The sequence below is a fragment of the Pleurodeles waltl genome, chromosome 3_1 (genome assembly GCF_031143425.1).
Source record: "Pleurodeles waltl isolate 20211129_DDA chromosome 3_1, aPleWal1.hap1.20221129, whole genome shotgun sequence".
NCBI lineage: Eukaryota > Metazoa > Chordata > Amphibia > Caudata > Salamandridae > Pleurodeles > Pleurodeles waltl.
Genome location: NC_090440.1, coordinates 1,695,567,581 through 1,695,592,825, shown reverse-complemented (window position 1 = coordinate 1,695,592,825; position 25,245 = coordinate 1,695,567,581). Strand labels below are relative to the sequence as shown.

Genomic DNA, 25,245 nt, shown 5'->3' with positions numbered 1-25,245 from the left:
TTTTGCCTCCTTCTTTCTAATTTTATTGAGCACTTTTCGTTGGCTTTAGGACTCTGGGCACTTTACCACTGCTAAACAGTGCTAAAGTGCATATGCTCTCTGTGTAAATTGTACTGTTAATTGGTTTATCCATAACTGGCATATTTGATTTACTGGCAAGTCCCTGGTAAAGTGCACCAGAGGGGCCACTGGCAGGTAAATCAAATGCTACTAGTGGGCCTGCAGCACTGGTTGTGCCACCCACATTAGTAGCCCTGTAAACCTGGCTCAGACCTGCCACTGCAGTGTCTGTGTGTGCAGTTTTAAACTGCCAATTCACTTGGCAAATCTACCCACTTGCCAGGCCTAAACCTCCCCTTTTACTACATGTCAGGCACCCCTAAGGTAGGCCCTATGTAGCCCCAGGGGCAGGGTGCAGTGTATGTTTAAGGTAGGACATATACTAGGGTGTTTTATATGTCCTAACTCTGAAATACCGCCTAATTCGGTTTTCACTGTGCAAGCCCTATTGCTCTCATAGGTTAACATGGGGGTGCCCTTAAATATCCATAAAGCATAGATTCCCCTTGAGAGCAGATAAAAATGTGGAGTTTAGGGTCTCTGAACTCACAATTTAAAAATACATCTTGTATTGAAGTTGGTTTTTAAATTGTCTGTTTGAAAATGCCACTTTTAGAAAGTAGGCATTTTCTTGCTTAAATCATTCTGTGACTCTGCCTGTTTGTGGATTGTCTGTCTGCGTCAGTTTGACAGTTGGGCTGTTTTGCACTTCTCTTGACAGTGACACAAAAGGTGGAGGGGGTGTAGCCTGCATAGCCTGATGAGTCATCTGAGCTAGAGGGGAGGGAGGAGTGGTCATTCACACCTGAAAGGACTGTGACTGCCCTCACACAATGCAGTCTCCGACCCCTGGTGTTCGTCTGGGGCCTGGCCTAGACAAGCAAGATCTTGCAAACACTTGAGACTTTGCTTTGAAGTTTGTCAACTTCAAAGGCAGGACGGGGTATAAGAAGACCCAAAATCCCAGACTTTTAGAATCTTTCCGGAATCAAGAGGAACCTCTGCCAAGGAGAAGAGCTGGAGGAGGAGTACTGTCCCTTTGCTGTGTTGCTTTGCTGGACTGGTCTGCAGTTGCTGCTTCTGCCTGAAAAGAGTGTAAAGGGTGAACTTTGCTGTGTGTCCTGCTTGAGAAAGTTCTCCAAGGGCTTGGAGTAGAGCTTGCCTTCTGTTAGAAGTCTCCGGGACACCAAAGACTTCAGTTTCCTCAACCTGCAGCATTGAGAACAGTGTGTTTTGTGCTGTTCATGAGGAGAAACCACTGCAACGCCGGCAACGAAGCTGCTGGCTTGCACCGTGATCTCCTGAAACCCCACGGAGCCGTACTCCCCTGTTTCGCCCTGCGCCCCTAATCCCCCCGACCACGTCATGGGATGACTTTACCGAGCCGCTGCTCGCAACGCGACCTATGGGCCCCGCACTCCGGCATCGCCTGCTCACACCGCAGCCTGGGCCTCCCTGATGCCACCGCTCCTGCTGACACCGGCACTGCTGCCTGCACCGTGACCTGTGGACACTGCTCATGAGGAGCACGAAGCACCGTCCTGTCCCGCAGCCCCGGCCCACCGATGCCAGCACCATCAACTCCAGTGTCGTCACCAGGCATCCCTGCCTGCACCGTGAAGGTCACGAAGCACCGTCCTGTCCAACAAAGCTGGCTTGGGCCTACCGACGACAGCGCTATAGCAACAACGACGACGATGCCTGCACCATGACCTGGTGACACCGCACGTCGCACCGCTTCACACCGCAGCCCTGGTCTTACCGACACCGCTGGACGCCATCACCGAGCCGCTCCCTGCACCGTGACCTGTGGGCACCGCACGTCACATTGTCCCACTGCGCACTGCAGCCCGACACCATCCATGCTCCTCACTACATCAGCCCGGAGTTCGATCCGCACGCATGTTACTTCAAGGGCCCGACAACCCCTACACGGCCTCCGGAACCGATACTGTGACCCCAGTGACAGCGCTCTTCGGAGCTCACAGCCAGGATCACGATGCTCTGCAATTCCAAAGGTACTGTTTTGCGGGTCTTCCCGACACCGTAGCTGGCCCGCAACGCCACGGCTGGCCTGAACTGTCGGTTTTGTTGATCATAACACCGTGATAGCCCCAGATGGAGCAATCGACTTCAAGGAACTGAATTTTTAAGATAAATCTTACAAAAATTCATATCTTTAACACTGTATGTTGGATTTTTATCGTTTTGGTCTCGTTTTACACAGATCAATATTGGCTATTAGTCTAAAACTAGTGTGGTGTCCTTTTGTAGTGTTTTCACTGTATTACTGTGTGGTATGTACAAATGCTTTACACATTGCTTCTGAGATAAGCCTGACTGCTCGTGCCAAGCTACCAAGCGAGTGAGCAGGGTTATCTGGGCGGCTATCTCCCTTATTCTGACCAGAGTGAGGGTCCCTACTTGAACAGGGTGCATACCAACTAGAGACCCTATTTCTAACAAACATTTATCCACATTGCCTGTCAGATCAACTTCTCTGATTTTACGTAACACAGCAAAACCTCTTGCATTATGTTCTTTCCAATCATTACCGTAGATAAGTACGCCATCTTTGAAACATTGCACACCTTCCAGTTTTCCAAACACTGATCCCATTAATCTCTAAACACGAGGGTGCTGACAGAAATTCAAATGGCATCCTCAAAAATTTGAACATTCCCAGGGGTGTTATAAAAGCCGCCAAATCTTGTGAATCAGGATGTACCCTAATCTGGTGATAGGCAGATGCTAGATCAAGTGTAGTAAAAAGTCTTGCATCGTAGATAATGATCCTCATCTCTGAATTATTGGGCAATGGGAACTTATCCACAGTGACCTCCTTATTTAATTCCCTTAGGTCCACACACAAACAAATGACCCCAGATTTGTTTTTTTAGCGATTGCTGTGGGTGCCAACCATTCCATGGCTTCTACTGAAGTGATGCCTTCAGATTCCAACCTTTCCAATTCTTTGTGAACATCCTCTTGCACACTGTGTGAAATTTTCATGACCTTGGCTGCACCGGTACAGCACCTGCTTTAAGTATTATGACATGGTGATATCCTCTAACATACCCCACTTTTCTAGTAAAAACCCCTGGGAATTTACTTGCAAAATCAGCAAAGCTCTTCATCACTAACGTAACTCCTACCTGAGGTTGTGCATTGGGATCTAGATATACACCCAGCTCTTTTTGATGTGTCCATCTCAGGATATTATCCAGGATATAATACGTTCTTGATATTCTACAGTAGTTACAAAATATCCCTGTATTTTCATTTATTGTCTTCCATAACCACCTGGTCTATTATCCATGCGCACAGACAGATTCCAGTTTTTTTTTTTTTTAAGAGACCGTTATCTATAATAGTTTCGAGCAAGAGTCAAATAACATATTTATATTGACATTACCCACTTTGACTATACTCGCAGGATATTCGGATGTTTTCACATCAACATCCCTTCATTAATTTGTAACACAACTTCTTGTCCAGCTTCCTTAACACTATAGTTTTTATCAGCATTCTCTTTAGATTTACCAGTTTTCTCAGTATGAGAGGAATTGGTTTTACCAGAACAGCAACATTTCATGAAATGGCCCCTTCCCCCACATTTATGCACACCACTTTCAAAGTAGGGCGTCCACTGTTATTTGTTAAATGTCCTACTTGTCTACATTTAAAATTTTTCCTTTAAATACCACCAAGACCCTTCTGCTAAGCCACCACAGATGACATCCGCTTTCTCCTCGACCGTGGCCAAACAGCAGCCCTCATCCTACTAGATCTATCGGCCACTTCGATACAGTGTCCCATCACACCCTATGCGCCAGACTCCCCACAGCAGGTATACGCGGCAAAGCCCTTCGATAGAAACACTCCTTCCTGACAGGCACAACACAGAGAGTCAGGCTCCCGCCACACCGATCAGAGCCTACAGAAATCAGCTGTGGAGTACCCCACGGATCCTCAGTGAGCCCCACGCTGTTCAACATCTACATGAAACCCGTTCACCCCATTCGGCAGGAACTACGGTATGAACATCGTCTCCTATGCTGATGACACCCAGCTTTTCATCTCCCTGTCCAAAAAACCCTCACCATCCAAGCATTTGAGAGGCGGGACGGAAGCAGTCACCGCCTGGATGAAAGAGAGATGCTTTAAGCTGGCCTCCAACAAGACTGAGATCCTCATCCTGGGACCTTCCTCCTCAGCCTAGGATGACTCCTGGTGGCCCTCAACACGTGGCAGCCACGCCACCCCCACAGACTATGGACAAACCCTCAGCTGCTTCCTCGACTCCGCGTTCACAATGATCAAAAAGGTCAACTACGTCGCATCCACCTGCTTCCACACCCTCCGACTTCTAGGGAAGATTTTCAGACGGATACCTAGCGACTGCAGCAAAACCGTGACGCGCGCCTTGATCACAAGCAGACTTGACTACAGCAATGCCTTCTATACCCGAACCACCAAGAAGAACCGGAACAAGTTGCAATAAATCCAGAATGCTGCCGCCAGACTTGTCCTGAACATCCCCCGCTGAGAACATCACAGGACACCTGAGAGACCTCCACTGGCTCCCCGTCGGGAGGAGAATCAACTTTAAACTCATCATACATGCCTACAGAGCCCACCACATCGGACCCAGCTACCTCATCACCTGGTACTCCCCTTCCAGACATCCCCGCTCCTCCGAGCAGTCGATCGCCGCCGTGCCCTTAATAAAGAAGTCCTCGGCGATAGGAAGATCGTTCACCTACCTGGCGGCAAAAGGTTGGAACACCCTACATCTTCACATCAGACAGTCGCCATCTCTACCACAATAAAGGAAAGACCTCCACACCTGGCTCTTCGACTGAACTCTGAGGACATTCCTGCAGCGCCCTGAGACCCTATGGGTGAGCAGCGTGCTCTAGAAATAATTGATTGATTGATTGAAATATATATCAAAATTTATTTGCAGACTTCATGTCGATAGATTTTACCACTTCTTACACTGTGTCACATTTTCGTAGTTCTTTGACAAACGTACTCATGTGTCCCACAATTTTGGCTGTGGCCAACACATCGCTCAATGGTGGATCATCTTTCATCCATAGTTCTTCTCTAATGCGGTCACTCTAGCAGTGGGGTAGAATTTGTTCTCTGATGTGTTCTTCCACCAGCCCACCAAATCTGCAAGTGGAAGCTAATTTTATCAAACTTGTTACATATTCCTTTACAGATTCTTCATCTTTCTGAACATGTCTATCAAATTGATATCTATCTAGTACTGTGCTTGTATGCGGTAGAAAATGGTTATCCAACTTCTTTATCTCTCTCTCAAACTCATTTAGCCTCTGCTGCTCCTCTTTGTTAAGTCCTGGCACATTTTTCAACATCTCTTGACTTTCTGTCCTTAGAGTATGCATCAAAGGCACTCATTTCTGTTCTGAGCATAAACTTGTTCCGTACATTCTGGCTTAATTGAAAAATACTTTCTTTCATTTTGCTCATCTCATGGGAGAAGCTCCTGAGCTATTGAGAAAAAATGTTGACAATGTAACATTCTGCATGGTAAACTCCTTTGCTTAAAGCTGAAAACAAAATAACAATAACTTTATGTTAATACAATAAAGATATTAACCCAATTGCTTTATATAGTACTATGGGTCATATTCAAAATGGCGGCCTCTTTATAAGAAGTGATCTGTTTTCTCATTAACTGTCAACAAGCCCTGTCCTCATGCATACATATTGCTGTGCGCACTGTTGACATCAAATATTAAAAAGATTAAACAGTGCACCTTGTTCTTCCTATGAAATTGCTGCAGTCTCTATCGATGCACAGTCACCCGACTGCCATCTGACTCTAAAATGGCAGCCAGTCATGCGCGCTGTACATAGTGCCATACTTGCTGCTGCCTGGCCTTGTTAAATGGCCGCCAAACGTGCTCATTTTGCTGTAACACGCTCTGCCCAAACCTTAAAAATGGCCACCTGTCATGCACACTGCCCACAGAAATGTTACTTTCTGCATCTTGCTCCACCTCCTTCACTTGAACACTGCCTGCAATTACTGCCCACTGAGATTACCGATTTGAAACGCAGACCCCATAGAAATTATTGCCTGTAGTCTTGCCTCCTGTTTACTGCCGGTAGTGTCTCCAGGGTTCCTCTCCCTCAGGCTGTCTGGACTATAGCTCAATGCCATGCTCCATGGTTTCCTTGTGTTGGGGCAGGATGAGCACTGACGTGAGGCATAGCTAATACCACACTGGGCACAGTTAAAATGTATTTGTCTGCTGTGTGGGGTTGCCAGATCAGCTTTCTTTATTCAAATCATCAGTTGTGATGCATTTTTTGAAAGGTTTACGACAAATGTTTCCACCTACTCCTTTCAATATGTCCCAGTAGGACCTAAATCTAGTCCTAACATTCCTCATTTGCATGCCCTTTGATATTCTGCACAATTGTCTATTACAGCTTCTTTACCCTCAAGACAGTTTTTCCTCTTTGCTGTAAAATCGGCACGACATGTGAGTGAGTAATAGCCCTCTCTCCTTCAACCTGTCATTCACAACATACTTTCTGGACAAGCTGGTACTGAGGATCTAAGCCGCCTTTCTTCCAAAAGTGGTGACACCTTTTAACATCAGGCAAAACATCACCCTTCTGGCGGTTTTTGCTCTTCCTCATCCGTCTAAGGAGGAGGAACAGCTCAATTGGTTAGATCCTAAAAGAGTTCTCAGCTTTCACATCAATTGTATCCAACCCCATCAAGTGGACGATCAGCTGTTTGTTAGATTTGCAGGCATGAAAACAAGGCAAGGCAGTGCAGAAGAGAACCATCTCCAACAGTGCTAAGGCTGCTGCTGCTGCATTGGCACTCAGAGTGCCTTTCCTGGATATTTATTAGGCTGCTAAGCTGGAGTTGCTTCATATGTTCATAAAGCACTAATATTTGGACAGCATGGTCCGTCTCAAAGGCCACTTTGCCTGATCAATCTTGCTGGACTCTTTGGTCTAAGCCAGTTCACAAACCCACCATCTGGGAAGTACTGCTTAAGTATTTGTTAAAATGTTAAAGAATCTGCAGTTAGAAGTATCCATCAGAAGAACAAGATTCTTACCTTCAGTAACGCTCTTTCTGGTGGATATTCTATGTAATTCAAGTTCCTAACAAATCCTCCCTGATTTATGAACTGTCTCCTTTCTCCATCTATAATTGTCCGAAGTCTGGAGATCCGCACACTCATCACAGCCAATTTGCTGATGGGCTCTGTGTCTGGGAGCGCAGAAAGTCTAGAAAGCAACTGACATTGGCGCACATTGGTGGGACTTATATTTAGCTCTGCAGAATGCCACCTACCAGTACAGTAAAGATTTTATTAATCCAGTCTGATGCCTGGGGAGTGAAGTGAAGAATCTGCGATTAGATAACGTATCTACCAGAAAGGTGTTCCCGAAGGGAAGTACGTTGTTTGTGATGCTCATGCCAAACACACATGAATTACAAAGCCCAAGGCACAATCCATAATTTTTTTTTTTTTAAAAGGAGCCACTATGGATTTTCATCGGTATTCACCCACAAAACATTGCTGTTTTGATGCCAGAAAGGAAGCACAAGTGGGTCAAACTCTGTTAAAAACAGTTTTAGTATCACTACTACTTTCTGTAATCCACAACCTTGGGGGTGGAAGGTATAGCTTCAGTCTATGCATGTGAAGTACAAACACATACTGCAAATGAAAAATGTTACTTACCTGAAACACTCGGTTTGAAGGTGGTACTTTAGGTTCATGAGTAACCCATCCCACCTTCCCTTTGATTGGAAGTACTAGTGATGGTGTTTTATTTTACAAACAGTTTTCGAAACTTTACACATTCACCCACTTTTCATGCCCTGGGGCAGACAAGGGCACGAGTGCCCATATCATGGTGATTGAGGTTGTTGGTGTCCAGTGATCTCTCCTATTACGGCTATGTAAACTGGGCCAAGCACTAGTCTTAGAGCACTTTATTCTGGTGAGGGCAAGCAGTCTGATGCTTCTCACAGAGAAACAAGAGCTCAGAACCCAACAGTTAGACAACATACACAATAATGTACCGTCCATCCCGTTCATCATCTTTTGTGTAAATGAAACTGCTTAAATCTCACAGCAGAACTATATACTACACAATTCAACGGAAACTTAAAACACGTTAGCAGTGGGGTGCTACACACTCCTCTTCCAGTATTCTCCCTCCCTGCTAGTGTTGGGATCCTATCTCTACAGCCCCCAAAACACTATGATTTAGGCATCAATCAGGCACGAGTGCAGATAGTGGTAAATAACTTCAATGGTCAAATATGCAACTTAGATCAATGTATTTTTCCCCTCTGGCAGAAGTCTCAGGTGTATGTGGCAGACTCTTCTGCGCACCCTAGTCTCTGGTCCCGAGTAGACGCTACTGCATGGGTTTATCGGCAGGTTATTGATACAGCTTGAGCAGTGTGGTCGATTTGGTTCATGCTCTTGCCATCACTGCTGCGGCTCTTCTCTTTAGAGAGCAATGTTGCCAGCTTTGCCCTTGGAAAGTGTTCACGAGACATCAGTGAGGATGATCTTCACAGCAATCCTCGTCTTCCGCGGTGGTGGCCTTCCCAGCTTGTTGCAGACAGGGATTCAGAGTCTGCAGTTGTGGCATCCAGGCATGCTATCTACTTGGTGGAGCTTCAGCAGTAGCGGCTTCTGGACTGATCAGGTATTCCCACTTCAGCAGCAACGTGGCTTCGCAGCCTCTCTGACGTCGGAAATAGCAGCACCAGTTTATCGAGCCCTCGGCAGCTCTTTAACAGCATTAGTGTGGCTCACACAGAGGGAACAGTGAATCACTTCACGATGCAGGTTCCACACACTGGGAAAAGAGTGGTCTTCTCTTGGTCAGTCTCTCCTTCTGCAGGGCAAGCCATGCTCCTTCCATTTGTCAGTAGGCAGGCTTTTAGGTGCTTCAGGCAGACCCTTCGCTCAAATCCAAACTTCAGTTGATGTCTTCTCACCTCTGGGAGACTGGCAGACCCCAGGTTAGGTTTACATGACTCCAGGGTCAAAATCAAAGTAAAGATGTCAGTTCACCTGCAGTTAGGAACTCCAGGGAGGAGTACACCCTTGTTTAATATGCAGGGAACTTTCCTGTCCCACCACCTGCTTTCCAGTAGAGAAAAAATGTAACAAAGTTGTAATTACAGACGAAGTGTAAGTTCCACGAAGTATTTGGAGAAGTGCAATTATGAGTCATTCTTCCTGTGCTCAGTTCCAAACCAAAGACTTTGGAAGAAAAAAAACTTAGCAGTATTCTGAACACATAAGAAGGCAGGATAGTGCACAGCATTTGAATCTGCATAACTACAAGTGCAAAACAGGTGTTTCACGTAAATATATATTTCCTTACTTCCTCATTTGAGTAAAGAAATATAGGGTCCTTTAAATGTTTGGTTAATTGAATATTTATTTAAAATATAAAGTATTTGAAATGATAATTGAAGCACACAAAAGAAGTGCAGACATCATGATCATATTGTAGACATAGAGACAGCCATCGTGCCCAGGATTTTAAAGTGCAACTGCCTTGTTAACAAGTTTATACACTCTATCACCTACACTTACATACATGCATTCATACTCACATTCACCTCAGCACTCACACTCATTCAACCACACATACACACACCCATCTAAATACACATACACACAACCATCCAAACACGCATACTCAGCCATCCAAGCACGCATACTCACAGCCATCCAAACACGCATACTCACACGCAGACAAACACGCATTCACCACAACACTCATACTCTCATACACACACCCATACACACTCACATGCATACACGCACTCACTTCTACATTCAGACACGCATACAGCCACGCACACACATATTTATGGACACGCAGACAACACACACTCGCACACACACAAGACCCCCCTTCCCTGTCAGATGATCAACTTACCTGGTCCGGGGAGGAGGACGTCCGGCAGGGAACGGACGCTTCCACCTCCGGCAGAGTCCTGCCATCAGGACACCGCCAGGCTGTATTATTGCACATAATACGGCAGGCAGTGTCCTGGTGGGGCGAGGCCTGTGGTAGAACAGCCCCAGCGCCTCCGCCCGCCAGCATGACTACTGCTGTATTTCCACCAAAAATGTGGTGGAAATCCAGCAGTACCCATAATATGGTTGGCAGAAGACCGCCAGCACTGGCGGCCTTCTGGCGCCTGTGTCAGAAGACCGCCAAAGTTATAATGAGGGCCTTTGTCTTTAGACCTGGCTGGAGAGCAGGGATCTTTGTGGTTGTAAACCATTGGGCAAGATCTTTGGAAACCAGGGCAGACAAACTAAGGCACCACTCCCCAAGGTGAACTAAGGCAGTTACTCCCCAATGTGACGGAGGATATCATGCAACAGCGGGGAGATCCCTTGTTAGACGTTTGGACCACCGTCAAGAACTGTCAGTGGGAAAACCTTAGTGCAATGGAGTTACCAAGAAGGCTGTCTCGAAAAAGCACTCCAGTTAGAGCGGAGCAAGGGACTTCTATACTCCTTTTCACTGCTTCCTCCACTGACATGAGTTCTGAAGAAAATCAGGAATGCTGGGCCCAAGACATCCTAGTAGCGGCAGATTAGGCAAGAAGAGTGTGATGCCTGGAACTTCTTAGTATGAGCATCTGTCCCCTGATCAGGCTAGAACTTCGGGTGGACTGCTTGTCACAGCAGCAGGGCAGGGCCCTGCAACCAAAACTGCCCAGTCTGCTCCTCCATGTGTGGAAATTGAGCGTCAGCAGTTAACTGAATATAGTCGTCCTCCTGAAGTTGTGGTTGTCATCCTGGCTGCCAGGCATCCCTCTACTAAGTGTGTGAATCAGGGCATTAAAGTTAGTTCGTAGCTTGGTGGGCACCTGCAATACTGATCCATTGCAGGCCACTCTTTCGGATGTCCTGTTTGTTTTAGCTGTGGCCCAGCAGGAACTTGCATCAGGCAACATTAAAGGTTTCCTGTAAGTCGTTGGGCATTTTTACATTTGCCAGACCAACACTCCTTGTTTAAATCACCCATTCTGATGACATTTCTGAAAGGTTTGATTAATGTATTCACTCCTACACACTTTGTGATACCTTAGTTGGATTTTAATTTGGTTCTCACTTGTGCACGATATTCAAACCAATGCACAGCTGTTCACTACTTCTCCTGACCCTTAAGGCTGTGCTCCTGGTAGCGGTAACTTCAGCTCGTAGTGTGAGTGAACTCAAAGCTCTCTATTTTTAGCCACTTTACACCACCTTTTTCCCCAAATACAGTGGTTCTGAGGACCAGTGTGATCTATTTATCAAACGTGATCTATTTACCAAACGTTGTGACTGCTTTTCCCTTTGGGCAATCCATCACCTTCCTAACGTTCTTTGCTCCGCCTCTACAGTGGAGCAGAGTCTCCATCGACTGGACTCCAAATGAGCGTTAAACTTTTACATTGATTGCACCAAAGGCATCTGGGTGGACAATCAGCTCTTTATGGAGGTTTTTGGGGCAGAGAAGGGCAGGGTAGTGCAGAAGAAGATAGTTCTTTGCATTAAGATGTGCTACGTGCTGGCTAAGAAGCACCCCGCGGAGGAATTGTAGGTCCATTTTACCCTGCGCTGGCACATGGTGTGCCTGTCCTTTACATCTGTGAGGATGCGATGTAGGCATCGGTACACACGTTCAGAAAGCACCATTACCTTGACAGGCAGGCTGAGGGAATGGGCATTTCACCTGTTCGGTTCTGAGGACTTTGATCAGAGGCATTCCACAGATCCACCACCTTGGGAGGATCTGCTTTACCATATACATAACGGTGAGGAATCTGTGGTTAAAAGTGTATATCAGAAGTACAAGTCTCGTACCTTCAGTGGTACTCCTCACAGTGGATATTCTATATAACCACAGTTTTCTCACTGCTCTCCTGCTTCCCAATTGTGTACAATGGTCTCATTTCCATTTAAAAAAATCCCAATTTAGGAATCTGCACACTTGTACTTGTGATTATTGTTGGGCTCTGTCAAAAAAGAAACTGACGTTCACCTGCTGGGGTTGCGCTTATACGCAGCTCTACCGTCACTTCTGTGATGATACAAAATGAACATGAAGCCTCATGGCACCATCTGCTGGTGTACAGGAGCTTTACTGGTAAAATCCTCTTGATCCACTCTGGTGCCAGGAGATATTCTAAAGGTGAGGAGTCTGTGATTAGATAGAGTAGCCACCAGAAAGAGCATTACCAAAGGTAAGTAACTTGTTTTTGTTCATATTTCATCCAAAGCAAATCTTAATGAATATAGCTGAAAAAAGTCTGGTAATACTGGCATACACACCAGAAAAGTCTTCTCATAAAAAAAATTCATAAGGTTGTGCTTTGCCCCCATTTAAAGACCTCTCTTCTCTATGCTTCCTTTACAGCAGTGTCAACGGACGGATGAAAATGTTGCAGTGGGATTCACACCAGCTGCTCCCACGCAAAGCCACATTTTCTCCTGAAGCCTGGACAAGTGAATGAATGAATGGATGGATGAAAGAGCACTGTGGGATAACCTGGCCTTAAAAGCATCTGTTATTTGCACTACAATACAGGTCATCCTTCATGGACCCAGGAATACAACAGTGGAAGTTTGACTTTTTTGATGTAATGCTTGCTGGATTGTGTTAGTATTTACACAACCAGCCCCTAAACAGTTGGCCCGTTGGTTCAGCTGTTGGCTATAGGAGTGTGGCCCAAGCGTATCCAGCCATCATGTAATTGTGAGGATCTTTGTTCTTAGTATGTCCATCAATGTGTCACCCCCTGCAAGGCAGCCTTCACCCCCTGCCTTCCAGCTCATAGGAAAATTCCCTTTAAAAGACAGCACGTAACTCTACCCCTTACACACTGGTTCTTAGCTATTCCCCGTGAAATGCAGCCCAAAGCCCTAGACCCCTGCCTGCTGTGTGTGTTGGTGGAGGGTCCTGTAGCCCACTACACCACAGTTACAGTTTAACACATCCTCACCCCTTACACTTGTATATAACGCATCAACTCAGCAACTTAGAAGCAGTACAAACCACTTAGCTGCTCAGACGGGAACTGCATCAGACTTTATTTGACTCCGTCAGTATCTTGCTCTTTTGAGGCAAGGTCTACACGACTAGTGCTAATCGCTAATCTCTACTCCATACTTATTCATTAGAGGCAGCTGTAGACCCACATTTCCATCCAGCCGTAGGATCCCAGGTTACAAAAAAGGCTACAATGTGAATCATTTTCAACTTCTAGTTTTTCATCAGGATTTGGTGTTGGCAGTAACAATAACTTTACTGAAACCCCATCTTTCAGCTTTCTTCAAACGGTGTATCACATTTTCTTCCTTTCTGACCTCACTGGAATATCTTCCTTCCACTATCTTTCCCTATTCCCGCACCCAGGTTTTATCCCTCATTGTCTTTATTGCACTGTTGTCCCTCCCCATTCTTCTCGGTCCTCACCACAGTCTTCAACTCTCTCTCCATGGACATTTCAGTCATGTAATGAGCCTCTTGCTTTTCACAGTGTACAACCTCATAGCTCACCATCTTCCCTGGCCTATCCTCATGCTGTCAATCATCACCGCAGTGTAAACTTCCATTACCCACATCACCGCACAGACAGTATCCCTCACTGTTGCCACTATAAGACTTCTCCCCTTTCCACCTCTGTCCGCCTTCACTTCACCCATGCAACTTCCTCATACATGTCCACCTCACAGGACTATAATTATGATTCAGCACCCCCCCTTTCCCCTCCCCCCGCAGTATCCTCTTCCTATACTGCAGAATTCCACTTCTTTCTCTAGCGGCATCTTTCCAGAATCTGTCCTCTGTTGCTTGGTCTCTATCTTTCTCTCCTCTTTCTTTATTATTGCTCACAACACTATTTCATCCTCTCCCTCTACTGTGTTGCCTCCCTCGGTCCCCTTCCTCCCTCCTTTGCCACTCTGTGCTGATTATCATCCTCACAGTGCCTGTATCATTCTTTCTAAAATATGCTGTCTCTATGTTGATCGTTTCTCGATTCCATTGTCTCCCTCAGTAATCCTCCACATTGCATTACTGTTCTCTGTGTTCTGTCTCTCTTCCCTTCATTGTCTCCCTCTAAACATCACATCAGCATTACATTGTCTCTCTTGATGCTCATCTCTACATTGCATCACCTCTCAGTTTGCACATCCTCCCACATTTCTTTGCCAGTCTGTCCTCATCCTCTCTATTGTAGGCTGCATCGGTCCTTGTCAAACAGTGTTTGGGTAAGGCCACGTGGCTGACAGTCTACTGGGCCCCAGCCATGATGGTTGAGGTTGTGTACTGGTATGGCTCTGTAAACTGGGCCAAATATAACACTTTCTGCACTTAACTCTCCTGGTAACAAGGGTGATAGACAAAGAATTCTCATAGAGGCAGTGTGGGAGGGAAGCAAGAATTCAAAACTCAACCATTAACCAACTAACACACTTACTTAATGTTCAGCATAGTGCTTCTTTTTTTATAAAATAAATTACTTGTACTCACACTGTAGCACAATCTCGTTTGCAAATACAGGTTATTACTCTATTCACTTTAGTCCCAAGCAGCCTCTAGCAGAGGAATGAACTATGCTCATGTACAGATAACGCTTACCACAGGTTTAAATGCACAATCACTCACTTTGATCTTACCCCTGTTGTGGTTGTGGGCAGAATAATTCTCAAGCCCTTGAGCTCAAGTCAGTAGATTAGGGCTCTGTGTCCCAACCATCGATGGGGACCTGTGGTACTCACTTGTTTTCACAGTTGTCGGAAGGCAGTCTAATGCAGCCTGTGTTCTTTGGTGTGCAGTACCTCGTAACAGAACAGAAGAATGCATTTTGGCTTTGGTGTAGCAATCCCATTACTTTCAGAAGTTGCAACCCTCATCCGGGCGGAAGCAGGCAGATCCCATGGCCTTGGCAGTTGTGGTCTTCTTCCAGGCAAGAGCAGACAAATCCTACAGCAAGATAGTTGCAACCCTTCTCTGGGCTAAATGCTCTACAGGTGGATGCCTCAGGCAGTTCTAACCTTCTCATTCTGGTCAACTATTCCTCAGCAGTGTTGCTACTTTTTATGTTGTTGGCGGCAGCAGCGCTGGATTGCGGCCCACAACAGCCAGCAGGGGCACATGGATGGTGTTAACAAAGTAATATGTTGGGTTCATTTCCTGATGGGAACCACAGAGGAAGTCCTGGGGACCCACTTGTAGCATGGATTATGTCTAGTTAACTCTGTCAGTCCGCTAGCTTAGAGTTTTTCCCACACTAGAAACACTGTCCTTCTCCTGCATAATCAAACCCTCCCACTCACAGCACACAGGTAGGCCAGTAGGCACTAGACATACCCTTAACTATTCCATCAAAATGTGCAGACCTCATCTGATATCAGCCCTCCTCTAGGAGGAGGCAGGCTGTAAGGCAGCCCTCTTCACACAGAACTTCTTAGATTAGTGTCTCTTGTGATGGACAAGGTTGAACAGGAACAAAGTGAGGTGTTTAGATCCCACTGTAATGCTAATTTTTTAGACAAACTTCACAAACAGTATGGGTTGGTTCCCTTTCAGGTATTCTTCTAAGGCTGCTCTCCAGACCCAGCCTTTGTGTCGTGTGATGCCTTCACAGCAGATAGCATTGGGCCTGTCTTCAATCAGAAGCATCCACAACATGGGCACACTTAAGTGTGCGGTTTTTGCCATTGTCTCTGATCAGTGTTTCTTAATCAGTAATCAGGAAAAGACAAAATGACAGGCCTGACCTAGAAACATACTCACCTTGAACAACCTTCACACCTACCATCTACCAAATGGTAGTGCTCAGGATGAACATCTGAGCAGCTCCTTGTTAACAAGGGGCCCGATTTAGGTATTGGCGGAGGGAAATACTCCGTCACAAACGTGACGGATATCCCATCCGCAGTATTACGATCCCATTATCTTCTATGGGGATCATAATACTGCAGACGGGATATTCGTCACGTTTGTGATGGAGTATTCCCTCTGCCAAGACCTGAATCAGGCCCAAAGTCTTCATGGGATTTCTGAAGGTAGCCATATGTCTGTCCTTCTCAATTCAGTGTCTGGATCTCCACCTTCCAGCCACAGGAATGCATGAAATACACTTCCCCTGTCTGGAGAAGCTGTTCTCATCCTCCAACTTGTCCATTGCTAAACTAGGGACATCCAAAATGCATCCCACTGGCTTCAGTACTTCAACTCAGACACACAGGGGGTCATTCCGACCCCGGCGGTCGGCGGGAGCACCGCAAACAGGCTGGCGGTGCCCCGCAGGGCATTCTGACCGCGGCAGTTTGGCCGCGGTCAGAAGAGGAAAACCGGCGGTCTCCCGCCGGTTTTCCGCTGCCCAACGGAATCCAAGCTGCGCCGCCATGGGGATTCCGACACCCCATACCGCCATCCTGTTCCTGGCGGTTCGCCCGCCAGGAACAGGATGGCGGTATGGGGTGTCGTGGGGCCCCTGGGGGCCCCACTTTGAATTTCAGTGTCTGCTGTGCAGACACTGAAATTCGCGACGGGTGCAACTGCACCCGTCGCACCTTCCCACTCCGCCGGCTCCATTCGGAGCCGGCTTCCTCGTGGGAAGGGGTTTCCCGCTGGGCTGGCGGGCGGCCTTCTGGCGGTCGCCCGCCAGCCCAGCGGGAAACACAGAATGGCCGCCGCGGTCTTTTGACCGCGGTGCGGTCATTCGGCGGTTCCCGCCAGGCGGGCAGCTCCCGCCGCCCGCCGGGGTCTGAATGACCCCCACAGTGTCTAGTTACCACACATGCATTACACGTATACTGTACATGCACAGCCTCTCAACATACAAACCACAAGGTTCTGGGCTTCACATAACAGCAGAGCATTACAGAAGAGGGGTCAGTGGGCCTCATCCCCATGGACAGATATGTAAAGGTCTGGTCACACTAAAGCTGCACCAGATATCAAACACTACTACCACCGCTGTGTGTTCTTCCTGCAACAGGGTCAGTAGCCCCCTGTTGACTATGAAGGCATGCTTGGTGCACACCTTGAAGTCCCAGGACAGGTCTTGGACTTTGCATTGTCAGGGCTAGGCTTAGACATCTGTTGGATGATAGATTAGCGTGCCACCAGGGGCAAAATAAGCCAGGATTCCAGAGCCTCCTGATCTTCTCTCTGATGCATTGTTTGCCTCTATCCTTATTATGTATGTATTGAATTGTCTTCCCATCATCATCTTGTCTTGTTTGCATCATTTCCCTGTGTTATTGTGTTTTCTTTTTTTGCTATGTCATCTTGTTTTGACCCTTTATCTATTTTATTGCTTCACAGTCCTTACTCTTTCGCCAGCAAATTGAATCTCTCTGTTTCTCCATAATCCACTACATTGTCTCTTTCTGTCCTGTCTTCCCGGAAAGCATTGTCTGCTTTTGTCCTGATTGTGCAATGTCTTTTCTCATTCTGCTCTCTTTCACTCTTCCTCACGTTCTCCCTCCGTACTCATTCCATGTTGCATTCTGTACCTGACTTAGGGCCTGATTTAGATCTTGGCAGAGGGGAATACTGGATCACAAACGTGATGGATATCCCATACGCCATATTAAGATCCGATTATATCCTATGGAGATCGTAATACAACGGATGGGATACCCATCATGTTTGTGACGCAGTATTCCATACGCCGAGATCTAAATCAGGCCCTTAATCCTTTCTCCATTGCATTGCTCTTCTCTGTGCTCACCCTTTCCCCAAAGCATTGTTTTCCTTTATTGTCATAGTGTCTGCATTGCATCAACTCTTTGAGCAAACCCCCCCCCCTCCAGTACATTCTCTCCATCTATCTTGATTAATTTTACCCTGCCCTCATTCTTTCTCTGTTGGAAATTTCTGCCTCTCTTGATCATTTTCAGTTTTGTAGTCCCTTGTCCTCAGTTAACTATGTATTTTCTCTGTCATACTCTCTTCAATGCATCATCTCCTTCTTTGCACCTCGTCTCTCCATTGCATGTTCTCTCTCCTTGTGCTGTCTCTGATGCTTTGTCTTCATCTTCCATGCAGTGCATTGTCTGCTTATGTCCCAGTTCAGTTTCGCCTGCTCCTCATGGATTCGTCTTTGCACTGTCTGTCTTCCTCTGTCTCCATACCTTCTATGTTGCATTCTCTTCCTGCATTGATCATCTTTTGATTATTATTCTCATTATTAGACTGTGTTTCTCGTTCTTCTGCCTTTGTGTATGGTTTATTCTTTGTCTTCATCCTCTACCATTGCATTATCTCCCTCTGTATACTTACCTTCTGCGCTGCATTTCTTCATTGTCATGCTTTGTCTGTTGCAGTCTCCCTATCTTCATCTTTTCTTCCTTGCATTGTCTCTTTATATGACCTCCTTTCTTCATTGCACACTTCCTTTAATTCAATTCCTGCTTCTTAACACTGTATTGTTTCCATTTCTGCTCATTTTTTTCATTCCATCGCTTCCCTCGATGCAAATCTTTCCACTGCATTGTCTTGTTATCCTCATCCTGTCTCTGATGCTCTGACTTAGTCTGTCCTCATCTTCCCTTCATGCATTCTTCCTTCTACGAATCGTGAATCACTAGTGCAGTTTCTTTGCTATGGTCCAACTCTCACTTCATCTATTTCTGTCCATCCTGTCTACCTCTCTCCATGGTATAACCTGCCTCTGTGCTGCCTCCTAGCCACTGTCCTGTCATCTTCTTCTGCACTCACCTTTTCCCTTTCGAATAGCCTTCTGTCTCACTCCCCTCCATTTTCTGGCCACTGTCAACCTCTGTCCCGTCTCCCCCCTCCCTTTTTCCCCCTCGCCCTGAAGCAAATTATTGTTTCACCCCCTATAGTGTTTCCAAATATTCCCCATGTACAAGGAAGAGCGATTAGATAAGGTCTTAGTGAAACGTCTTGTTCCCTTGTAGATGAAACACACCCTCATCTGCCCATGGTTCCTTTGTTTGATTGTCTAATGCCAACACTTGATATATACCTGCTGAGAAACACTAAGGGCAGTAGCCCGTAGGCACGGTACAGCAGCTGTTATGATCTCCCATTAACATGGAGGTTCCAAAGGTAATGGACTTTCATGGCCTATACGTGCAGGTGTCAAAAGTGGCTTCTGTCGTGATCTTAACCCATGTGGAGGTACCACCACAAGAAACTGTGTTGTGATCAAGAGCTAAGGGATGGCCATGGTGTCATTCCAATGTGAACCTCCAGTACAAGCTCACAAAATTGGGTCACCAGTGTTTGCCACACATTTTGGTCATGCACACTTACTTCAGTTCTATCAACTTCACTTGAGAGAACGTAAATAGTGATTTTTTTAGGAGGTTCCACATTCAAGAGAACTTAAGGGGCAATATTCCAGGCTCATAATGCAGTGGAGATGGGGCTTCTTGTGTAGCTGAAGAAGCAATAAAAAAACTGTCTGTATGGAGCTGAGGAATTGCCACGATTACACCATGGAAATTCCTCAATTAAAACATCATGGCGTGCTACTGGCGCATAACCTGGTTTGGGCACTCAGTGCATACAGAAACACTGCATGTATGGGGTAACTGGATGGCCAATCACTATATCCTCCCAAGTAAGCTGTTCGCTGGCAGAGATCAGGTGGGCTACAATTATAGACAAGGACTCTGCTAGTGACTGCAGATTCGCCTGCCAATCCCTACACTGCTGAATGAGTCACATTCTGAAAAAAAGACCTGTAATCTTAAATATTTGCAGCTATTAGGGTTCATGATGAAACCTCCCCACGAGAAAGGTTAGATGGGGGGCATAGTTAACTTGTTTGATCAATAGTGATATGGATAATACCTCTAAGGCCTCGCTTGCGGGAGCAGCAGTGCTGCATTGCAGAGTTTGTTTGATCCTGCCCTCACCGCTGGCCAGCACCAAGCTCCTCGTAGCCTCACTTTCACAGGATGTACTGGCTCCATATGTATTGCAATATGTGGTTGGAAGATTCTGCACATAGTTGGGTTTCCCAAGCACCTCTCCCTAATTGGAGGACACTTTAATATTGCTTCAGGGATGAGCAACCCTTTGCCATACTTGCTAAGTCCCCCTGTAATGGTCACACTGCGTATTACAATCATGTATTTGTTATATATTGTATATACATTGAATCATTATATAATATATACATTATTATATACATATATGTATGTATGAGTGTATATACATTTATATATTCCTTTTTCATTTGCCACTCCATGACTTATGACGTGTGTGTGTGTGTGTGATGCTGTTATGTCTTATTTGAAAAAAAATGTATTTGTGTGCTATTTTGTGCAGCTTCCTGTGTAAAGCCTGCTTTATACGGCCTGTTTTGTTATAAATTAAAGTATGTTTCTGTTTTACAAACATCCATATCATGTGAAGGTTTATATAAGCAAGTCATATTGTACTATACTGGTAGGATGTGTGGCAGAGGACAATTGTGACTAGATGCTTTTCTGCAGGGAATACCTAAAGATGGGATATGCCAAAGAAGAATGGGTGGAGAATTTGATTTTTGAAGTCGCTTTACATAACCAGTATGGTAAGCCAGGAGATAGAAAGGTCACAATGTAAAGCCAAGTTGTGTGTTAACTCCTTTAAAGCCCAAAGTGGCTCTAGTTAGATAAATTCGTTTCTCTGAGGACCTGGTTAGTCCTTGAACGATGGCTCAACCAGAAATACTTCTTACGAGGAACTGTGTGCAGTTCATGTAGCTGACCAAAATATACAATGTATCAATGTCCAGTCAACTTAGTTAAAACATTATGAATTAAAATGCCACAAAATGAAGGTACTCGGAATTAGAAATTAAAAGGTATAATCAAAACAAATTGAAATGCTTATTCTTGGTAGTTTCTAGGAAGCAAAATCAAGCAAAGGCACATGCTATGCATGGTTCCCATACACGGTCACCAGGGCAACAGAACATTTGTTTTGGGCATTGAAAGAAAGCAGTGCCCCAAGCGGTACCAGCTCCCCAAAGAAACGTGTGTCCTTTCAAAACTAGTCCTTCTCACTTGTAGTAGGAACTGGGCAAGTACTTCATGAAAAACGTATAGATGTTAAGGACTGCACTGTTAGAAATGGTTTTCAGCAGCAGAGTCTCCCACAGCTACTGTTCATGTCCACCGTGCAGTGTCTAGTTGCAGCGTGTTTCTGGGTTTTGAAAGAGGCACCAAGTCGCTCAGTCCAAACACACACGAGAAACATTTAACAGGGACTCGCAGAAGAAAGGTCAGGTTGCTGCTGTTCTCCTGTTTCTCTTTCAGACGATACAACTTCCTCAGTCTTCAAGACCATCTGCACTCTCCCACTTCAGGAGGGAAGTTCCAACAAGGACACAGAATTATCAAGCAGATGGGAGATCCTGAAGCAGAAAGAAGGAACGTCTCATCTTTGTTTCTAAGCAGCTCTCTGTTTTCAAAAGGCAATGAAGGAATATAAAACTAAGTGCCTGAGTTACAGCAGACAGGTTACTCTTCCAGAAAATATTCGAATATAGCATCCACCATATTACGAATGCATTATATCTTGTGGCACTTGTAATGCAGTAACAGGATATCTGTCACTTTTTGGATGGAGTAACCCATCTGCCAAACTCTAAATCAGGTCCCACATTTCCTGCACTTTAATAGTCTAATACAACAGTTTGATAACAGTTCCTGTTCTGAAAGTTGCTTTGTAGTGAAAGCTTTCCAGCATACTTTGCATTGCAGAAACCAAAATGGCTGCTCCAGGCTTCCCTCAACTTATGTCTGGCTTTCCCCAAAGCCTTTCCACTCCTGCCTCAAATGATCAGAGAGCATCCCTACCTTTCAGATCTTAGCTGCAATACTTCCCATGCTGTGAGAGGCTGCACAATGACAAATGCTCTTTAAAAAGGAAGTGAGAAATAGGGGTAACTAGGTGCAAGTCAAAAGGTCTGTTTAAGAAAAAAGGTTTCACTAAATAAAGTGAAATAAAGTTCAATCAGGCAATATGACATTTTATAAAACTAGATTAAGGAGCATAGGTGGTCAAAATTCAGTATTACTTTTGATGTTGTCATGGTTTAATCCAAATGGTTCACATTTAACGTTTTTTGCCACCTTTCTACCATTTTTCTAAGTAAATGCAATTTTACTTTTGATTTTTGTCATGATTTCATCTAAATGATGCAAATCTAATGTTTCTGCCATTTTTTTACCCAATTAAGTTTAGGCCAACTTGTTGCATTTTGAAATGCAGGCTGCTTCTGTTTGTGAATGAAAATGTACAAGGACATGCTATCTATTTAAATGTAAGTGGGGAAAATATGACATTCCAATCTCATTGAACGTCGTGCATTTTCAGCAGATTATATGCAGTTTGGAACTGGCTAGCACCCCACCCAGAGGTCAAAATGCCAGGTACGGTGTTCAAACTTTCTTATACACAATGGGGGAAAGTTGAGGCTTAACGGTGAGCCAAGCTAGCCTCACTTCATATCATTCACACACATAGTGCATGGCACTCCTATACCCTTAGCCTAGAGCTCCTATTCTAAGAGACCGTGTTGTAACCCTTCCTACTCCGGAGTTCTGAGAAATCCTAAAGATTTGGACAAGGTTTTGCTCACTCACGTTATGTGACATGCTTCATTATAAGGCCACATCGTCCCACCCTGGTAAAATGATACTACGAGGGCAGACTCAACCTCAAGTGGGGCTATCTTGAGGGAGTCCTTAGATATTATCTTGCTGGACATGGACCTCAGGTCCAGATAACTTTCTTGCTTGGAATGTCAGTGTATTATGCGCCTACGTAAAATGTCACAGGATGTTGAATTACCTCAGTAGACATAAAGTAAGTACACATAGCGTGTCTCCAGGAGACACACATGATAGGCTCTGAAGTAGAGAAACTAAAACTACTCATCCACTTATTTGGCATACGCCCGGCGGTCTCTGTGTGGGTGGCCCCAGGGTACCCTTCAGACCTACATACTCTTCCTGCAGGGGACGTTGGATGAGAGAGAGATTTGTATGCGTAACCTCTATGCACCAAATACTGCTGAAGGGACCTTTTCTATAGGATGCAGGATTTGTTGATGGACTTCCTGGATGTCCCAGTAGACGGGCAGTTGATTTCAATTGTGTATTAGATGGGGGGCTTGATAGCCTCTAAAACATATCACGGAGCCTCATGCGATTACCACATTTCGCCAAATAATGTCCAACACAGGAAGCATTGCTGTGTGGTCAGTACTCCACCCGCTAGATATGGAAAACTTATGTCACTCATTACCACATCATACTTTTAGTAAGTTGGATCGGATCCTGGGTTTGGGGGATTTTCTTTCCTGTGTTTAGGGGGGCGCTATCTTGCAAAATATTTATCTGACCATTCCCCAATGTTGGTCGAGTGGAGCAGGTGTGACGGGTCACTCTCTTGCTGGAACCAGCGTATTGGGAACACCTAAACAAAGTTAGCTGCTTACCTGTCAACCAATAGGGGATCCATGACCACTGGAGGGAATGAATGGGAAGCACTGACACCAGCTGGCCCTCTTGTGTATTTAGGTAAGGGGTATGGGGTAAATGGCACCTGCAGAAAGATCTGATCCCACAAGAGGCCCTGCTGATGGACCTACAGCTTATAGAACCAGGAGGGGAGGAGATTGGGACGGAACAGACAGATACAGGCAGGACCTTAGGAGAATTATTGGACAGGCGTGTCAAGAGGGACTACAGTCTGGGCCTACATAGGAAAGGGGATAAGCTTAGTAAACCGCTCACTTGGAATCTAAACAGAGTTGGCGTCAATGGTGATAAGGTCCACTGGTGGTATAGAGGCTGCGATTAATCCCGGATTTCAGGGGCATCAAAGTGAGTTGTACTGGAGTGAGGACCCAGCCACTCTGGAGTTCACAGCATCCTTTCTGACTAAAAAGAGAGCTCCCATTTGTACCTGAGGCTTTTAGGGAAGAATTGGAAGCAGATATTACTCTGGAGGAGCTGCAGGATGCCTTGGGGATACTGTCCACAAATAAAGTTCCAGGTAGCATGGCTCCCCTTTACTAATCATTTAAGTCCCTACTAATAGATAACTTTGAGGTCGTCTGGAGGCCCAGACACTGGGTGAATTACCCCCCTACAGTGTGTGAGGATTCTATTTGCATGATGCTAAATCCAGGGGGGAAACCCATGGCATGCAACTGCTTATACCATTGACTATGATTAATTTGGATGCTAATGTCCTATGTAAAACTTTTGTGTTATGTTTAAAACAGGGGGTGGGACTTGGTCACCGTGGACCAAGTACCTGCAGACTCATGAATCAGTGCAAGACTGGGACGCGGAGCTGGTTATGACACCACTGGATATCGCCAAGGCCTTTGACACACTTGATTGGACGTACTTAGTGGTGGTCTGAAAAAGGATACGATTAGGGGCAAATTTTGTACTTGGGTCAGGTTGCTCTACGCAAATCCTGTAGCCCGAGTTAGGAGTGGGAGGGTTGTGCCTGAGGACTTGGAGGTGCAGCATGACATCAGACAGGAATTCACTCTCTCACTACTCCTATTTGCATTGGCGCTGGAATCACTGGCTGTGAAGCTCCAGAGGGTGCTGATGGATTGGGGAATCCAGTTGGGAGACCACCCATGTGCATTCTCTCTATGCAAATGATGTTCTATTTTACTTATCACAGCTGAGAGAAGCTTTACCGAGTTTATTAGCACATTTAGATGAATTTGGATGGGTAGCGGGCTGAAGGGTAACCAAAATAAAATAATACTGTTCCCCTTGGGAGCCCTGGTGTAGAGTGCTGTAGACTGCTTGCCCGACCTTGGCCTTTACTAGGAGGCAAATAAATTCACATAGCTTGGTATAATTGTGGCTGTGACACCAGAGAAACAGTATTCCTTTAATATTGGAAGGGTAATGGAAGGGTTGCAATCATCCATCCAGTTCTGGGCATGGCTACCCTTATTCTCGATGGGGAAGGTTGTGGTTGCAAAGATGGTGTTTCTCCCCAGATGTTTTTACATGATACAAAACTTTTTATGCCTCCTACCCAGGCCACATTTAAACAACTAAACAGTCTGTTGGTAACGTTGGTATGGGCAGGAAGGAGAAGCCTTGTGGCTCT

The 25,245-nt window shown here is 45.6% G+C and overlaps 1 protein-coding gene across 1 annotated transcript in view; it reads left to right on the top strand.

Annotated features, from left to right (window-relative positions):
• Positions 1–20,499, top strand: part of LOC138285510 (aryl hydrocarbon receptor-like) — a 214,300-nt gene extending 193,801 nt beyond the window's left edge. The window contains exon 11 of the mRNA XM_069225505.1: positions 12,526–20,499. Within this exon, the coding sequence (XP_069081606.1) occupies positions 12,526–12,603 (78 nt within the window). The 3' untranslated portion in view covers positions 12,604–20,499. The remainder of the gene's footprint in view (positions 1–12,525) is intronic.
• The last annotated feature ends 4,746 nt before the right edge of the window (positions 20,500–25,245 follow it).